Source organism: Grus americana, chromosome 4, assembly GCF_028858705.1.
Source record: "Grus americana isolate bGruAme1 chromosome 4, bGruAme1.mat, whole genome shotgun sequence".
Taxonomy (NCBI): Eukaryota; Metazoa; Chordata; class Aves; order Gruiformes; family Gruidae; genus Grus; species Grus americana.
This window is the reverse complement of record NC_072855.1, coordinates 32,297,809-32,317,368: the sequence shown is the minus strand read 5'-3', so window position 1 is coordinate 32,317,368 and position 19,560 is coordinate 32,297,809. Positions and strand designations below refer to the sequence as shown.

The window sequence follows — 19,560 nt, the reverse complement described above, 5'->3', positions numbered from 1 at the left end:
TATGGTACAGGTACTGTGGAGTGTATCAGCACAGAACACACTTCTCATAACCATTAACTGTTACAACAACAGTAAACACATGCTTTGTCTCCTAATTCAAGTGACTTGACATATTTTGCCCCAATAGAGTCAACTCCTAGGCAGCTGCCTTGGAATCTGAGCACAGATTTTGCCTTCCCAGATTCCACAGGTTTACAGGCAAATTTGAAATATACACATAAAATCAAACTGAAAATTCCATACAGAAAACCACTATAGCAGCCTGGTAAAGAAAATGTTTTAAAAATCCCCCTTGTAGCCCACATTCTAGCAAACTGAACAAACAAACTCTCAGCACCAGAACTGTTGTCTAAAATGCAGCAATTCTTTATCTAAAATGTTAGAAGCTTGCCCAGTTTATACCATCTGACCTTTTTTCCTCTCTGCCTAAGAAATGAAGAGTCTTGACAAGAATCTGAATTGCTTCTTCTTATCAGTACAAAAGGACAGGACTCTGCAAATATCTAAGGACTGAAGTCCTTCCTCAGCTTTGTGCTAGCATGTCAGAGGGGAAAATATCCATCGATGAATAGTAGGATTTGAATTAAAGTCTAAAATAAACTAGGGGATACATTTTGGATGTGATCTCAAAAGACATCTTTTGGGATACCGTGTACTGTGACTCAATCAACATGGTTTGCCATTTTAAAAGTGTTCTGGGTAATGTTGCAAGTAAAAATGCCTAAGGCAGACAAGATACCACCAGAGTTTGCAGTGCTCCAACGAGGGTATGAAACCATTAATGACATTGCTGTTGTGCACTCTAATGTTGAGGACAAAACCAATTCAACAGTCTTGAGTGAATTGGCATTGGAATCAATGTGTGAGATGAAAGTTCTGGTCTTGCTTCTGAAAGTCTATTAAAACCATGAGATGGATCACTAAAAACAACATTCCTAAACATTCTCCTAAAACAGTACTGGAAATAACATCCATGAGACACAACTTTTTGCTATCAATGGAGTTATCAAATAAAAATTCAGTCCACATTTCTGAGATCCTCTGTTCTCCTGCTAGTAAAAACAGCAGAGGCACTTTATGCAGATAATCTTTTTCTAATTTTTAGGAACAGATGATTCAATGAGGCAGAGAGGTACCGTACATTTTCGATTTAAAAAAAAAAAATATCCAACATCTGGGAGCATAAAAGCTCTTCAAAACAAACTAAGCAGCTCTGCAAAAATAGGAAAAAAACCCAAGAGACTTGTCTGTTTGCAACAATACAGTTTTCGGTTACTGAATTCCAGCATATCTATGAAAGAGTTTCAGTTGAAATTAAAAATGTTGTTTTCCATATGGTTAGTGAATGCTGGATACCTAGCAGTACAACACCTCCCCAAAAACAATCAAACCCCAAAACTACAGCTTTCAGAAAAAAGCTCCTGTGTTTTTTCAGTTCCCCAACATCTGTAAAAAGAACTGTCAATAAGGAACAAAAGAATTGCCAATACTACTGTAAAAAACATGGGCCTCCTGTAGTTTTTATGCATCTTGCTAGGCTTTCCCAGTTTAATTTGGGTTTTAGAGTTCAAAAAAGGAAAAAATATTCATGAAGACTACAATTCTTTAGAATTAAGTATTTATTAGTTATTTATACACTTCATAAAAGCATTTTATTAGGCATGACTTGCTCCCCTTAAGTAGACACCATCTTCTCCATTTTTCCTTTTAATGAGCTTTTATGAAAAAAGAAGTTTTAAGTTTTAGTGGTAGAAAACACTGTGTAAGACAATCATAACTGTGCAGTACCTTAGAATGAATATATCAATGACTGTCGATTTTCTTGTATGGATCTTGACATATGCTAGTCATTTTACAGAACTGAGGTCATCTGTGCAAAAGCCGGCAATTGGGAGTCCCCTGATTCCATCAAAAAGAACTTACAACATGAACTTTTATGCCCATGTAGATCTGAATAAAAGCAAAGGGACTTCTAGTAGCTGCATGATCTTTGCTAAAACATCATTTTGCAGTATGGGGTTTTGACAACATTGTAAAGGCAAAAGAACAGTAATGACTAAAAAAGGGATTGCTATATACTTTCAGATCTAAGACCTTTTTCTAAAGCATTCTCTAAGTGCTATTCATTTTTAAAGTAAACATAATTTTACAGTAAATAGTATTAGCAACAACAAATGGCATTAATATCATTTTAATTCCTTTTAAGTCTATTATTGCTTGTCAATACAATCAGCAGGATGACAATTACTGAATGGCATTAATATAATTTCTTAAAAACGTTTGATCACATTTGGATATTGACCCTGTCCACAGGGGTTCAGTTGAATGCAATTAGATGTTTTCTACATTGCAATTTACAGTTACATTCAGATGTAAAGTGTCCGGGTGCTGCTAAGGAGAACAGCAAATATTTTAAGTACCAATTTTTGTGTTAATTTTCTTAATTTAATTAGGAAGATAATTGTGTCTTCCATGACTTATTGAATGCGGACTGTAATAGAATGATTCTTGATGTGCAGAACTGATTTTTGACCTCTGCAAGACAAAAAAAGCAATTCCGCAAAACATTCAAACATTAAACTTCTTATCTGAAACCCCGAGGTATGAAATTGGAATGAAATTGCTGTCTCCAGACACACAGTGCATGGTTAAACACAGGAAATACCACTGATTATATAATTTGATTTTTGACACAAACATCTATTTTGGTGTGCTAATTATTGTTTTACTCAGGTGATCTCTAAGGATATTATTTAGGAGTCCAAAAAAAGTTAGAGTGATATATATCAAATTTGAGCTTTCTGGTGGTAGTGTATCTTTAAAAAGCATTATCATTGAAAAATACTGATAATCTAGAGAAATACATGGAACTAAATATGAGAGACTTACTTTGGAAGAGAACTGTCAAAACTCTGTGCTACAGTAGAGTTTCCTTCCTCAATGTACTGGGTAGATTAACAAACTGCTTAAACAAAGAACATATGCCATGTACACCAGCAGGAAATGCTATGATAGCACGAGAGAAAACAGCATTATCTGTAGCTATTATTAAAGAGTAATGGCAAATATTAAGGCACTCTGAACAAAGAGCTTGCTTTAAGATCTTATTAATCATTTAGATATAAAAATGAGTTAGAGCCCAATCGGTACTAGATAACTTAATCTTTGAAATGATGTAATAAAAGCTGTCAATGGGCGCATCAGCTGAAAGCATCATAAAAGAAAGTATCTTCTCATATTGTTGAATCAGAGCAGAACAGCAAACCATCAATATGATGTGGCTTTGAGAAGGCAAAAACAATTACAGGATATATCAGTAACCTACTTCTAGCAGAGCTAAAATACACAGAATCATAGGAAAGCCCAAGGTGGAAGGGACCTCAAAAGACCATCTCGTCCAAGCTTTTGTGGGAAATGGAGCCTAGATGACAAATAAAATATGAATGCTGCTGCCCAAGCAAACTCATTTTCCATCTACAATCCTAGCCATGTGCTTTCAAGAAAAGGTAATTCATACTGACGCCAGTTGAGAAAAAGTCTTTAAAATGTAAATAACCATTTACATGGAAAGAGAAGAAAAGCTTGGGTTATATTGTACAAAATACATTGCCAAATTTTTAAAAAGTACTGTTCTCAATTAATATATTGCTAATACAGAAGGAAGGCGCTCTATTAAGCTGTAAAATGTTGGATTGGACTCGATAACCCTAGACGCTATCCTAGTGTGGATAGCCATGCTCCTGACTCCGTGTCCCTGAATATTAAGCCTTAGATGCTGCTTCTCAGATTTTTCTCTTCTGTCAGTCACAATGATGGCAGAACTTAAATTAGTAACAAGTAGTTATTGATACATCTTAACAGTCATCTACCATCCTTACATGCTATTTCCTAACGAAAACTGAGACTGCTGACTAGGCGGCACTGTCCACATTTTTCACCAGTCTACTCAGTGATTTGAAAACCATAATGTAAATAAACACGCTGCAATACACTATTAAGCACATTAAACCTTAATTCCAAATTGACTATCGGCTAGTTTTAGAATTTCCTCAGAGTTAACCCTATACAATCATCCTGTTCTCATTTATGTTAACAGTGGAATGTTAAGGTCAGTACTACTGAAACCAGTTTTGGAAAGAATTCCACCTTCTTGTTTCTTAGGTTTTTTATCATTTTCTTACAAACTTATAAAAGCCTTTGTTAATTTTCTTAACCTTTCATTACACTAGAGTGATACAGTCTGACACTAATATCCACACATAACATTACTGCTTTTACAAAAAAGGGCAAGTTGAACAATAGCAAAGAACATTAGTAACACTTTTTCTTAGAAATATTTTCTTGTTTAAGTTCAAACAAAAATCTGCAGCTAACTATCAGAGAATTTGCTAATTTTCCATGAATCACTCCTAGTAACTGATACTCACTGCTTATGAGAATTAGCCCCAAAATCTACGTTATGAATCTTCATCTGATAGTACCATTCTGAACAAGGTATCAATGCAATGTTTTTTAATTTACTGTGTAAGTAATGAAGCCACATATGCTAAGATAAGAAACTAATAAAAAGCATAGTAGTAAAGAAAGTCTGCATACCAGAGCTGCCATGGCCCAGCCAGTTTTGTTGTAGATAAACTCTAAGTTATTTCTTCGCAGATATAACAAGCCACCAACAAGAGATACCAGAAGAGCCAGTGCAATCGTACCAGAATAGTTAGGAGGCCTGAACACTCTAATCTGGAAAAAATAAATGCAAATACAGATTGGAAATAAATGAATACATACAGAGCACCTTCCAGATAAACAAACAGGGAGCATCTGAAATCTGGTTTGATAGTCAGAAAGACCAATCCTTATATAAAAAAAACCAAAACAGTACTTCCTTTAATAAGCACATAATATGAAAAAAGTTTTAAGTATAATTTTGAACTTTTCAACTCCAAAACATTATTTCTTCAATACATTTGCAGATTGTGTCTGAAATAGGAGCAGCTACCTTTGGTTCTATCTGTTTTGTATATCGTTTTGCAAAGCACGTTTTACTTATTAACAAATAGTTACCACAATTATCACTGCTTGTTTTCATCCAGAATAAGACTGGATTTAACAAAGCAAGAATGGAATATAATCTGCAAACTTCAGAAGTTACCACAAGTACCACAGCTATATATTCTTTTTTTTAATGTGTTCTAGAGCCTATACTTGAGGGGGAAAAAGACATATTAAGGAAAGACGGAAATTGTCATCAGCCTGTCTCAGACTACAAAGATACATTTGGCTGCAACTTTTAAAATTGTCAAAAGACTTACATGAACATCTGTTCTGTCAGCTATCCATTTAGCTAGCTGCTCAGCTGCAAATCCGATTCTCTGCAGGTCAAATGTGTCAGCTCTCTTGGGTTTACCTTTTGGAGGAAAATGCATGAAAGTCGGAGCAGAGTTCATATTCAGCTACAAAACCAGGAAAAATAGCAGGAAAAAGAAATTAGTAACTCTATTCTCAAAAATGTTTACCTTTTATATATAAGACAACACAAGTCTAATTACCGTGAAAAAATATTATTTGCCTCCATACGTTACTCTTTCTTACACATCTTCATGTATAGTCCTGCAAAAAGAGTGCTCAGAATATTCCTTTCTATTTTCTTTCATAGATTCTTTTGGATGTTTAATTATTCAGAGTATTTCACCCACAAGCTTTTCTGAGTAAGACCATATTCTTTAAACTTCTCACACACTAGAAGAACTTTCCTGCAATTAGTAAAACAGAGACCCCACACCCATCCAATCTGGTAAAGTATATTAGGTTGTAACTCTAGGGGAGGAAAAAAATGTTCAAATAGCTTGACACTGTTTCTCTCGCCTAGCTTCCACCAGTCCAAAGTTAACTAGTCTAAACTATTCACCTAGATTTCCACTGGCTTCAAGACAGACTAGTCCTTTTTGAACCCAGAAAGGCTTAGATAACTAGTTTAGACTACGTAACTTGCCCTGCAAATTCCATGACTGTTAATCTATGTGTTGATGTCACTGGAGATATAAATAGTATATCAAAAACCTGAAAGGTGATAAACAAATAGATTTACATTTATATTTGCCACTTTAAATTTTGACTTCAACTTTGCAAGGATGTATAGGGAAATATTATTTTGCTATATAAAATTCCTCCATATTCAGTCCACTTCAGAAATAGTGCAATAAAACATTTGAATAATTGAAAATTAACATAAACAAAAGCAGGGGAAATACTTTAAGATGATGAAATACGGAGATCCTTAAATAACAAATGCAGAGTAAACTTGCTTGTTTCATTCCTGCAAAATGAATTTTATCACATTACCAAAACATAATATTTAATCAATTACAGAACTGAATTTATCATTAGAAATTGCCAACTATTAAAATATTTTCCATCTAAAGCAAAAAATAGCTCCCTTTGTTAGTGAACTGATTTGGAAATAAAAATATTCTGAGAAAGGCTAAGACAAATGTTATGAAATAGTTTAAGAAAATATTTTATAAGATACAGAAACCTTCTGACATTGTATAGAGTTTGGGTGCAGTTGGTTTGCAACTATATATGTTTATTTCTCTATAAACAGTAAAAGCTGAAAATCAGTGCCACATTAATTTTGTGGGTTTTTTCCTATGGCATCAGTATTACATGACCTGTTTGCATGTATAAACATATGGTCAGATCTACATTTCCCCTAAATCCACCTTAAAGTAGTCATTAGCATCCTTATTCTTAAGCCTGTATTTCTCCAAGACAGTAAAAAAAAAACTTACAAATTTTATCTAATTTTGTCTAACTTTTACATGACTTTAAATGCACACCACCTGAAATAAACTGAATCTGTGCCCTTTTGCACAAGGAATAACCTGGACTGGACCATTCTAATATGCATTGATTTGCTTAAGGCAAGATCAAACAACATATTTTGTATTACTGTAACCATGTAGGATAATGTAAGATGATTTTGAACTAAAATTTTTAAAGCAAAATCTTAAGCCATTAATAACCATTCTTTATGCAATACATTCTAAGATGTCAACTGGAAGCAAAAATATTTACTAAACACAGTAATTAAACTTTTTAAATTATTAAGTATGTTAAAAATAAATATTAAACAGAGAACTTCAAAACTTGTCACTCCTCTTAATCTGCACTTTTAGCTTCAATCAATGGATGATTAGCAGAAAAAAGCATGTCAGTATTTAGTACTAATTTTCAAGGGATGCATTTTGCCTTACTACTCAATTTAAGCGGGGACCTTAGAATGTTCTCCAACAATTGATTTTTCACTCTTCATAGCCAATATATAAAATCTAAGCCAGTCTCTTCTCTTTCCCTGAAGAACTTCCAGATTAATACAAATATTACCGGATATGAAGAACATTATATTACATAAAAGCAATTAAAAGGCTCTTTTAGTTAAGAGCTTTTTTCCCCTAAAACTAAAATAAAGGAAATCTTTAGATGCAAATGTTAGCTGCATTCCAGTTAATTCTAGAAAATGATATTAGCAATGGGTTGGAAAAAAATGTGCATATATATAATGTAATCTATAAACAAATATTATAAACTACACTTGGAAAATACTGGAAGTGGCTACTTGTATAATCGGTCTTCGCTAATGTCACGGAAACTCCAGTGCCTGGTGTTTACAACCAGGAAGACTTTATATATGAAACCAAGGTATACATCTACACACAGAAAATAATTTGTCTTCTATCATTTGGCAAATAAACATGTACTTCTAAAAATTAAGAATGTTTTACAGTATCCAACATTTACCTGTTGAAAAACATCTGCCCCTTCATCATAATCCACTATTGTGAAAAACAGTTTGTTTGAAAAAGCAGACGAATAGCGCCATGAATTAGCCAGCACTTGATATTCTTCATTAGCTTGCCTGTTAAGGAAAAGAAACAAATGTACATCCATGTGGCATTTGCTGGCAAAAAAACATTCTATAAGCAGCTGCAGCAGTTCGACAAATTACACCTGCAGTATCATTCTCAACACCCATGCTATTAATTAAAAACAGTTTCAGTGAGCTATGCAACTCTTTGCTTCAAACTTGCCTTCTCCAGAATTAGAAATGTGTTAAGCCAAACTATACAAGAGACAACCCAAGACGATGTTAACAAAAGTGATGTTTTCTGTATTTAAAAGTTTCAGAAAACAGGAGTGGCCTGAGTGCAAATCTGCTAACAGATCCATGCAAGGGGATGCTTACGTGGCCCTTGAATACCATATCAGGATTTACTGGCTGGGTTTTGTTAGTTCATTTAAAAAGGGACAAAGAAACCCCAAACCAACAAGTTTGCCCGGTCTGCATAGAGAGGAAAGGAAAAAAGTAATTCCAGAAGAATAATTCTGAAATCTTTAGCAGCAGAGACATTCTCTAAACACACAATCACAGAACCATAAAACCACATGTTCTTCCACAGGACAAATCCATAACGATGAATAATACAGAAAAAATACAAAAGGAAAAAAAAAAAAACCCAAACCTGAAAAGATCCTTGCAGTACTTTTGGCTTTGCACAGGCTCCTTTGCTAATTATTTCCATATTACTGATTAATTATACCTGCTGTAGAGTCCAAACCAAGTTTCTACCACTTGGCAACCTATCTCTGCATGTTGTAAGATGCAGAAGTAGTATAAAGAAAAGTATTCTGCCACTTTTCTCAAAATAGTATTTCTATAAAACCAGTTCCATGTGTTTGATGGTGCAGAACACTGTTTATTTAAAAGCTGTAGATGCAAAAATCTGTTTGTTGCAAGAGAAACTCTGCGCTAAACCACACATACATATTGTATTTTGAGACAGCAAAGAGGGGGAAGAGTATGATAGGACCACAGATGTCACAAGACCCTCCCCATTTCCTCTAACTGAAATCAGCCTTAGGCATTAAATATATTACATAAAGCCCCAGCAGAGTTGTGTGGTATCAAGGAATATATTGTGCAAGAAAAAAAAAAATCTACCATTAAAGAAAGTTAAAATGAAATTTTATCACCTCTTACACGCCCGAAGAATAGATCTTATGAAGCACAACAAAACTCAACTTTCACTCTTACTGAGTAAAACTTGCTACTTAACATACTTATTCAACAGGTAAAGTTTGCAATTATAAAAAAACGTGATTTAGACATTAGATTGGTTATTTCTAGAAACAGATACTAACATTAAGCAGACTAACATATTCACTGTCCACCTGAAGAGGGCAGTCAGACAACATCAAAGCAATGCTGTAAAATCTTAAGTAATATCTGTAGGCCACTGCTCTGTTAAACCTGCTATATTAAAGCTGGACCACTTTTATTATAAGAACAAGATAAAAATCACTTCATCTTGATGCCATCATTCTTCTTAGTCTACCCTTCACTTGTGATGAAACAGTATTTATGGGAAATTCAGATACTCCAGTTATGCCCCCACTATTTGAGAGAACACTCTTGCTCCACTGATCTCCATGTATTTTGCATCTTTGAACTATTTTGAATGAATCTAATAGATGGAAAGTATACTTCAGAAATTATAATTTTGCAAAAGGTTGTCTTAGATTTTCTATAAAAAATTCAAAGCACAATTTTATCCTCACACTGAAGATAGCAAAGCATTCTGTAATACATCCTCATAGCAGGTCTTGATGGGTGGTGGTGAAGTGAGAGTAAAACAAGGAGGGGCAGGAATACAAAATTACAGGATTACTACATACAGAACTGAAGAATATCCACTATATAATTTCCAATGGATACAATGCTGATTCAATCCCATTAATAACTGTTTGTAGCATTGGCTACTCCTTTTCAGATACAGTAATAGTAAAAAGCATAAGCACTTGGCTGAAAAAAATCCAACCTCCAATTAACATCAAGCAATATCAACTGTCACTACTTATCTACCTATCTCTATCACTAGCCAATATCAATTCCATCAGTTTGTTTCTATGAAGTAATGTTAATTATATGAAATTATAATAATAATTGTATGAAATACTACACAGGCATAGGGCAGAACTACACGTGGTAGGAACTCAGAATAACAACATGTTACCATTGCTCTTGTTAGTTTGATAGGATTTTTTGATAGAGAAGATTGAAATGTTATTGCTGCTACAATCACCTCAAGAATTTCATCCTAACAGCAACACAGTAACTAGCAACAGTAATATTAACCAGCTACTAGAACACAGTGGCCAGATCAAAAGGGAGTGCTGCGATTAGATTTACCTGGAAAATTCAACATACTGAAGAATAAGCTGCTAAGTAAATGCTCTACAAAAATTTCTTCCATTACGCAAGAGGTGCTCATGAAATATTAAAACTTTTATTTAAAAAGATTAATTATGTGGGTGTCTATGGCAGATAATCAGATTTGTATAGCTTGAGCTATATTAAATTAGATTAATTTTATTCTATTAGTCCCACATTATAGTAAGGAAAACACAAACAGAATTTTAGGAAAAGAATAAAAGAGACTGTGGAATGATTTGCCAGAGAAAGCAGTAAAGCATTATTTTTTGGCACACTATGGACTGTACAAAACACTTACAAATGTACAATTGGCAAAGATTGCACTACCAGGTCACCTACCTGTTCTTACCCATCTGTTTAAACTAAACTGTGATCAGTGCTGCAATTTACCTCCAAAACAACTGTTGGCTTTTATTTGGAATGGTTTTCCCAAAATGAAAAGAAGGGGCTAAGTGCCTATTTTAACAACTTCTCAACGTCAAGAAGATAAATTCAGAATGCTTATTGGCTTTTATTTTTTAGGCTGACTCATAATGTCATGCTGAAAAACACTAAAGAATCTACAAATGTGCACAGAAAATTCACCACACACAACACAAAATGAAGAGAGTATGGACACTAGTTGAAAACAACATTGTTTATGCAATCTAGATATTTATATAGGATAAATATAAATATAGAGATATTATATTAGATATAGATATTATATTAGATATAATAAATATATAGATAGCATGTATTTTATCTTGCCTTCTCCTATTTACAGCATCCCATGAAGTTTCCAATATTCTGCAGATGAAAAGAAGCTATGAGATCATATTTTGTAGAAGTTGCAAAGTAAAAAAATAAAAAATAATTGTGAGCACAGACAGAATAAGGAGCCTCTTATGATCCAAGTATAAAATTACTGCCCTGTTAAACAGGACTCATCAATACTTCTATCAAGATCCTGAAGTGCACTGGAAAAGCAACTGCAGAGCTTTCAACAGCTCCTTCCACGTTTTGTGTTCCTTCTTTGAAGAAAAGTTCAAAAGATAATTCCCTCTCAGTACAGTTAAGAGACCTGTCAATGATTTTCTCACTACCCACTCTTGATCAACCAGCAGAAAACTGAACGGCAGAGGATCCTGTTTCTTCTTTCTGACGATACCTCCTTGACTGTCGGAATTCTTTTTGCTCTTGACCTACTCTTTGATCGGCTACTTGAAAACAGTTTTCTGAGATATCTTCTTGAACAGGGAAACCAACAGAATTCCTCTCTTTTCTAGATTAAAAACCTCCTCTTGGAGGACTCATTGATAGGGTAGATGTTAAGAAAATTACCCAGATTTCCCTTTCTAAATGAAAATACCCCAACAATGAGTTTGAAAAAACTAACCAGACAAAAATGTGAACTGTTTGGCAAAACCCAAGATATCTCTGATATGCATCTGTATGCAAAGCAGAGATGGTTGCTTCAGCCAGTGAGATGAGAGAAGCAGAACTTCGGAAGTAAAATAAAAGACCTCAAATAATTTGCTTATGGAGTGATTAGATTGTACAGCAACAAACAAAACAGAACAAGTTAATGATAACAATGAAAGATGCAGAGGAGCAGTCAGCAGTCAGTGATAGTTTCAGCAGGCTAGAGCTAAAGCCCATGTGCAGCTGAAAATCAAAGCACTAGTACTCAATCAAGTGGAGTGGGGGGGATCATCGAAGTCTGGTTTGTAAAATAGTGCTGATCCCTTTGGGAAAATGTAGTGATAATAAAATGGGGGAACAGATTGCAAGAGACAAGACGACAAAGAGCAGAGAAGCTGGAAGAGAATTTTCACCCAAAAATGCATTTAAGTCAGGCCAGCAGTTACTGCTTGCCTGGATGCGATACGAAGTACAGGCTGACAAACAGTCTCTTCATCTCTGTGAAGATGCTGTTGTCAGAGTGACCATTCTTTTGTTCTCCTTCTTACATACAGAAGTAATTTTTGTCAGTAGTGTGACTGAATGATGTGGGTAACAGAGAGAAACTATCTAGTTAAATGAATACTTAAGCACAAAGGAAAAAGGGAAGCTGGTCTTACATCCTGAGGAGTCACTGTTTAGATTATTTCTGACTGTTTATCCAAACAAAAAAAATCCAAACTGATTCATCATCAGAGTGCATTGAAAGGCTCTTCAGTATCTGCTTGCAGTGCGCTGTTGCACAGGATATATACCAAAAATAGTAATAACATGCAAAGTCAATTAAGACTAAGTTTAATTTCTTGGGACCAAAACTGTTAATCAAACACGTTTCCAAAACTGCATGGAAAAAAACCCCCACATCTTCAACTATTAGAAACACATCCCACCCCGACCAATGACTTCATATTCAAGAGCACATAGGATATCTACTCTGTTATGGTTCATTCATCTCTCAATACCAGCTATGTCATATTGAACTTAAACAATTGTGTCAACAGGAAAACTGACATTTATGCTACCACTTACACAGTTGTGAAGGCATCAGATAGCTTTCAATAGTTTTTCTGACCAGAAAATTTAAACTCACTTGTCCACAAAGCGAAATGGAAATGTTGTACTCCAAATTCTGTTTTATGATAAAGACAGAATTTCCTTGAAAAACACTCTAGAGGCATGATTAGAGACACTACTAACGTGCTGCTGGTTTACAGAAGCCTTCATGTGTTAGGACTCGATTGATTCAGACAGCCTACAGATATATTTTCCAGTCCACAGTTTGTGAAAATATTTCATTAAGATGAATACCAACCAACCTCTGTCTCAAAGATGACAAACTGCAATGATAAAGAAACCTTTTCCATACCACTGGAAAAAAAAAAGATCTCATGTTCAGTAACCTTTGCTAGAGAATACCTACAAAACACATAATATGCTTTTGTTTTACTGAAAAAAAAAAGATCTTTGAAGCTACTTTGAAAGGATTTTTTCTACATACAAAAGTTTCATCCAAATATCTCAAGTCCCAGGGACTTCTTCGTATGTGGTATTTTAAAAGTAAATTAGTATTTGATGTCAGTTTGACGCCAGTGCCAGCAACAGATGCCCAGAGCCGGGAGAAGGATCACAGGTCAGCAGGAGAGCACCTGAAGTGTAGCACAAAGGAATTCCAGCCACTCCAGCCAGTCAGTCACCTTCATCCGGCCCAACTTAATGCCTCTATGCAAACGCACGTGGCATGGGGAACAAACAAGAGGAGCTGGAGACATGCAACCACCTGTGGGGCTGTGATCTTATTGGCATCACGGAGATGTGGTGGGGTGGCTCCTATGGCTGGAGTGTTGGAATGGAAGGACACAGGCTATTTAGTTAGGACAGGCAGGAGAGAAAAAGGCTGGTCATGTCACTGACCAGCTGGAATGCATGGAGCTCTGCCTGGGGATGGATGAGGAGCCAGCCAAGAACTTACAAGTCACAATTAAAGAGAGGGCAGGGACAGGTGACACTATAGTGGGGGTCTGCTACAGGCCACCCAACCAGGAAGACCAAAAGGATAAGGCCCTCTACAGACAGATAAAAGCAGCCTCACGTTCACAAGCTCTGGTCCTCATGGGGGATTTCAACCACTCCAATATCTGTTGGAGGGACAATACAGCATGGCATAAGCAATCCAGGAGGTTCTTGGAATGTATTGAGGATAACTTCCTTCTCCAAGTGATAGAGAAGCCAACGAGGAGAGGTGTCATGCTGGACCTTGTCCTCACCAACAAGGAGAGGCTGGTGGGGAATGTGAAGCTCAAGGAATTGTCTGACCAGCCAGGGATCAGGTCAGGAAAGCTAAAGCCCTGACAGAATTAAATCTGGCCAGGGATGTCAAGGGCAAGAAGAAAGGCTTCTATAGGTACGTCAGTGATAAAAGGAAGACTAGGGAATATGTGGGCCCTCTTTCGAAGGAAACGGGAGACCTCATTACCCAAGATATGGAGAAGGCTGAGGCACTCAATGACTTCTTTGCCTCAGTCTTCACTGGCAAGTGCTCTAGCCACACCACCCACGTCACAGAAGGTAAAGGCAGGGTCTGGGAGAATGCAGAACCGCCCTCTGTAGGATAAGATCAGGTTTGAGAATATCTAAGGAACCTGAAGGTGCACCAGTCCATGGGACCTGATGAGATGCATCCACAGGTCCTGAAGGAACAGGCGGATGAAGTTGCTAAGCCACTCTCCATCATATTTGAGAAGCTGTGGCAGTCCAGTGAAGTTCCCACTGACTGGAAAAGGGGAAACATAACTCCCATTTTTAAAAAAAGGAAAAAAGGAAGACCTGGGGAATTACAGGCTGGTCAATCTCACCTCTGTGCCTGGCAAGATCAAGGAGCAGATCCTCCTGGAAACTATGCTCAGGCACATGGAAAATCAGGAGGTGACTGGTGACAGCCAAGACGGCTTCACTAAGGGCAAATCATGCCTGACAAATCTGGTGGCCTTCTGCAATGGGACTACAGCATCGGTGGATAACAGAAGAGCAACTGATGTCATCTACCCGGGCTTGTGCAAAGCATTTGACACTGTTCCACATGGCATTCTTGTCTCTACATTAGAGAGACATGGATTTGATGGATGGACCACTCTGTGGATAAGGAATTGGCTGGATGGTCACACTCAAAGAGTTGGGGTCAAAGGCTCAATGTCCAAGTGGAGATCAGTGACAAGTGGCATTCCTCAGGGGTTGGTACTGGGACCGGCACTGTTCAACATCTTTGTTGGCAACATGGAGACTGGGTGCACCCTCAGCAAGTTCGCTGACAACACCAAGCTGTGTGGTGCAGTTGACATGCTAGAAGGAAGGGATGCCATCTAGAGGGACCTTGACAGGCTTGAGAGGTGGGCCCATGTGAACCGCATGAAGTTCAACAAGGCCAAGTGCAAGGTCCTGCACATGGGTTGGGACAATCTCAAGCACAACTACAGGCTGGGCGGAGAATGGATTGAGAGCAGCCCTGAGGAGAAGAACTTGTTAGTTGATGAAAAGCTCAACATAAGCCGGCAGTGTGTGCCTGCAGCCCGGAAAGCCAACTGTATCCTGGGCTGCATCAGAAGAAGCGTGACCAGCAAGTTGGGGGAGGTGATTCTCCCCTTCTACTCAGCTCTCATGAGACCCCACCTGGAGTACTGCGTCCAGCTCTGGGGTCCCCAGTACAAGAAAAACATGGACCTATTAGAGTGAGTCCAGAGGAGGGCCACGAAGATGATCAGAGGGCTGGAGCACCTCTCCTATGAAGACAGGCTGAGAGAGTTGGGATTGTTCAGCCTGGACAAGAGAAGGCTCCAAGGAGACCTTATAGCAGCCTTCTGGTACCTGAAGGAGGCCTACAAGAAAGTAGGAAAGGGATTGTGTACAAGAACATGGAGTGATAGGACGAGGGGTAATGGCCTTAAGCTGAAGGAGGGTAGATTTAGATTAGATATGAGGAAGACAGTCTTCATTATGAGGGTGATTAAGACACTGGACCAGGTTGCCCAGAGAAATTGTGGATGCCCCCTGCCTGGAAGTGTTCAAGGCCAGGCTGGATGGGGCTTTGGGCGACATCGTCTAGTGAAGGGTGTCCCTGCCCATGGCAGGGGGGGTTGGAACTAGATGATCTTTAAGGTCCCTTCCAACTCAAACCATTCTACAATTCTATTATTATTTCCATATACCTTCACAAATCATTAAGTAATTTACATCATTGATGTTACAATATCCTCCTTACTGCGCACAGAAAAGACTTGGATTCTCTGAGACAAATTTGGTCAGCTTTCCACATGCAGGTCCTTGGTATATGGGAAGGTAAGACTTTTTTGAAATGTCTAAATATCATGCCTCCAAACATTTTAAGACTTGGCTAAGATCACATCAAACAAATTTTATGAAAATTTGGAACTTCTCTGGTGTTAAAAAGGATGAGGGGCAGGAGGGGAGGAATCCTTCCTACATACCTTCTAGACAACGTTCAAACTACAGTACTTTTCAGCATGGACAGGCTTAATAGTCCTTAGTCTGGTAGAGAACTTGGATCACCGAACGGACTTTGCATTCACTCTGAAGAGTGTCAAAAGTAACACTAACTTTCTGAATGTAAGAAACTACCCCTGCATCTTTGGTGGCAAAATCATTCAAAACACCTGCCAGAAAAGTCATACTGATTTTACTGTAAGCAGGGGCTCATTTTAAAAACAAACATTCTAAAGATAACCAAATGAAAAATCAGATACACAAAGAATATAGTTTATTTTAACTATATTTTTAAGATAGGGCACACATGATCTCTTCTGGCCTCAAATGTGCAAATCTACAATGGCCTACTCTAATGACTATCAACTTTTACTGCTCTTCTCTAGAAGAGGACCAGCTTTCCTACTACTGCTCCCCATCCTAGTGTTTATCTTTTTTTTTTTTTTTGTATAATGCTGTGGTTTTCATCCTTAGCATTTGATGTAGTTCTATGCTACACCAGTACACAAACATATTTTTCCCTTTTGAAAATACTGCTCCCCTGTTCTTTATAAACTGGACATTTGGAAGAGATAAAATACTGAAATGTCAAATCTAGCCACCAAAGGGAAAAGACAAAATGATTTACTGTTTTTAGATAATCCTCTGGTGTACAAACTCACCAGGCTCAATTTTTAGGAGGGAGGGGAAATACTAAATCTTGTGACAAAGTTATTCTAAGATTTCAGTCTAGGTGCTTTTTTGTATTTGAAATATGACATTGATTTTTTTGTATGCAATTGTTCTGAAAATATTTTGATGAGTAATAGTTAAATCTTGGACAAAAGCATCCTCACAGAACATTAAAGATTAAGTTAAAAATCTATTTTTCCTTTAGGCAAAGTGGCTACTGAATAGCTAACAATAAAGAAATGCATGCATTTTAGTTCTGTATATCCTTTCAGTGCTCCTGTCCATTAATTAGCCATTGATTTGAAAAATGTCGATTTTCCTGATAATGGTTTTATGTGCAGTACGATCTACCTCATTAAATTCCTTTTATTTCATATGAAAAAGTGGATCGCAACTTCACATTTACTTAAACCCAACTGAAAGCAGTATGTTACTTTCTTCCTTCATTTTATGCTTAAAGATTTTCAGTTGCTTCTGTACATAAATGGCTAGCCTGGCATATTACAGGATGAAGATTATAAGCTCTTTTCCAGTACAGTAAACAATATACAGTTGTAAGCAAAATTAACTTCCTTAATAACAGTAATATTTATGTTGTTTTCACATGCCCTATGAAAGGGCCATACATAACACAGGGAAAGAATATGCTATGGCCATTATGTCGAATACACTAAGCCCAGTTTTATGAGGATCAGTGTAGCTGGGTAGGAAAATAAGGAATGATTTAAAACAATATGGTAAACTTTCAACTTCTATTTCATCTCCTAAAGTTGAATTCTGGCAACACGAAGAAAAATTAACACCAACCAAATACTGGAAGTTTTAAAGAAAAAATTCCTTTGACTTAAGAACGTTAGAAAGCTTCTGTACCCACTCCTTCACCTTCAGAGTTCAGATGTGGAAAGTGAATTCATGGGAACGCAATTTATATACTGTCCCTCAAAACTGACAAACTGGCTTCAATGACAAAAACTTAATCTATAAAAAAATCTAATAAAACCCATATATGACTACAGGTACAGAAGTTAAAGTTTCTATTGCAAATGTCACATTCCAACACCTAAGTCTAACAAACTGCTACATTATACCAACTTTGTGTATTGTCTAAAATGCACCTATTTAAAATCAAGAAATAATATTCCTTCATATACAGCTTATGTGTTTCATACTTTTATGGAGTATTTTGCTATTTACATATATTATTTAGAACTCCCTGCATAATAATCCCGTATCTTCCTAAACACAGTAATTTCTAATGCCTATCTTGGCTGAAGAAGGTTTTATTAGCTCAGTTTCTGATTTAGTAAGGTAATTAAGTGCATGACTACCTTTCAGTGCCCTGACCCTATCTATTTCCATGCCAATCATTAGTCATTTTTTTTTATTAACTTATTGAACTAGGAACTTGCAGAGAAAGATCTTCAACTCAGAAGAATACTGGAGCCACTCTAACACATATTCTAAAAGGAGCCACCAGAACATATCAAAGTGCAGTGCCAGACAATATTCTACAACAAGCATGTCCTCGTGGAAAAAGGGGCTTGCATGTAAGAACTGTCCAAAGCTGTGAAATCACAGGGTAACTCCCATCTGCATCAGAGCCTTGGACATTTCAACTGAAGAAATCAGTGGAGTGTCATATTATTAAATGGTAATGAATCACTTCTGTCACAAAATGTCTTTGGAAAGACCATGGTTGACTGATAATAAAATAAAGCAGATTCCTTAAGGAGAAAGTCTTCCTCAGTTGTGCACATTTTATTCAACTGTAATTTAATAAAACCCAAAACTAGGAAGACTTCTAAAATTTGACATATAGATTAAAAGGCAGTTGAAAAGATGCTGTAACGAACACATGAGCCTGTTAAATAATAAGCATCTATCTCATGCAAAGAACAATCCTACTCAGTGTATTGCACATTGATTAAAACATTCACTTGAAAACTGCGGTGAGAAAGATGAAAAAGATCACTAAGGTATAAATTACCTGCAAACAGAGCACTGCCGCTGCGGCTGGAGAGCTGTGAACATCACTATCACAGAGTAGTTACGAGGTGGAGCCTTCACAAATCTTCGGAATTTGTCTCCATTCATGCGGATGACCGAGCGCCTTGAGCTCCACTCCATCAGCTGTTCCACCTTCTCAGCCAAAAGATTCTGTAATTGAAAACAAGAATAAGTAATGTTTAAGCTTAAGCTTCAAGCACTTTGTACCTCTACATCCTCGGAGCTTCTATGGACTTAAGCAGGAGGGGGGCACCTGTATATAGCTTACAGCACAATTTAGTCTTATATGTAGACAAGCAGATTTTAAACATTTAAAAAATTAACTCAATGTGGTCTTGAACAGAAAGGATACATAAAACGAAATCAAACAGGTTGCTACTGAAGGCAAAGTAGTAGAGTAAGGTTGACTGCCTAAATACAAGATACCAGCAGAGCAATCATTTAACTTACATTAAAAGTTGGAAGCTTTAGAAAATGCAGCATTATGTTATATTTATTCTATGTAGTAAAAATCACAGCAGGATATTGTCAGTCACTCAAATATTAAGATGAAAGAAAAGTGTAGCTACAAAGAGAGAGAAATAGTTACTATGTTCAGAATTTCCTTACAAATATGTATCATATTGAGTTTAAATAAATATAAGCTTTCTATTTTGCTACAGACAGGAGCGCAC

General features: G+C 36.7%; 1 protein-coding gene across 2 annotated transcripts in view; it reads right to left on the bottom strand.

The window, feature by feature from the left end:
* TUSC3 (tumor suppressor candidate 3) overlaps nt 1–19,560 on the bottom strand; it is a 129,722-nt gene that overhangs the window by 61,029 nt on the left and 49,133 nt on the right. For both annotated transcript variants that reach the window (XM_054825394.1, XM_054825395.1), the window contains exons 2-5: nt 18,867–19,036; nt 7,798–7,915; nt 5,310–5,450; nt 4,597–4,737 (exon numbers count right to left, since the gene is read on the bottom strand). In XM_054825394.1, coding sequence (XP_054681369.1) covers nt 4,597–4,737; nt 5,310–5,450; nt 7,798–7,915; nt 18,867–19,036 — 570 coding nt within the window. The remainder of the gene's footprint in view (nt 1–4,596; nt 4,738–5,309; nt 5,451–7,797; nt 7,916–18,866; nt 19,037–19,560) is intronic.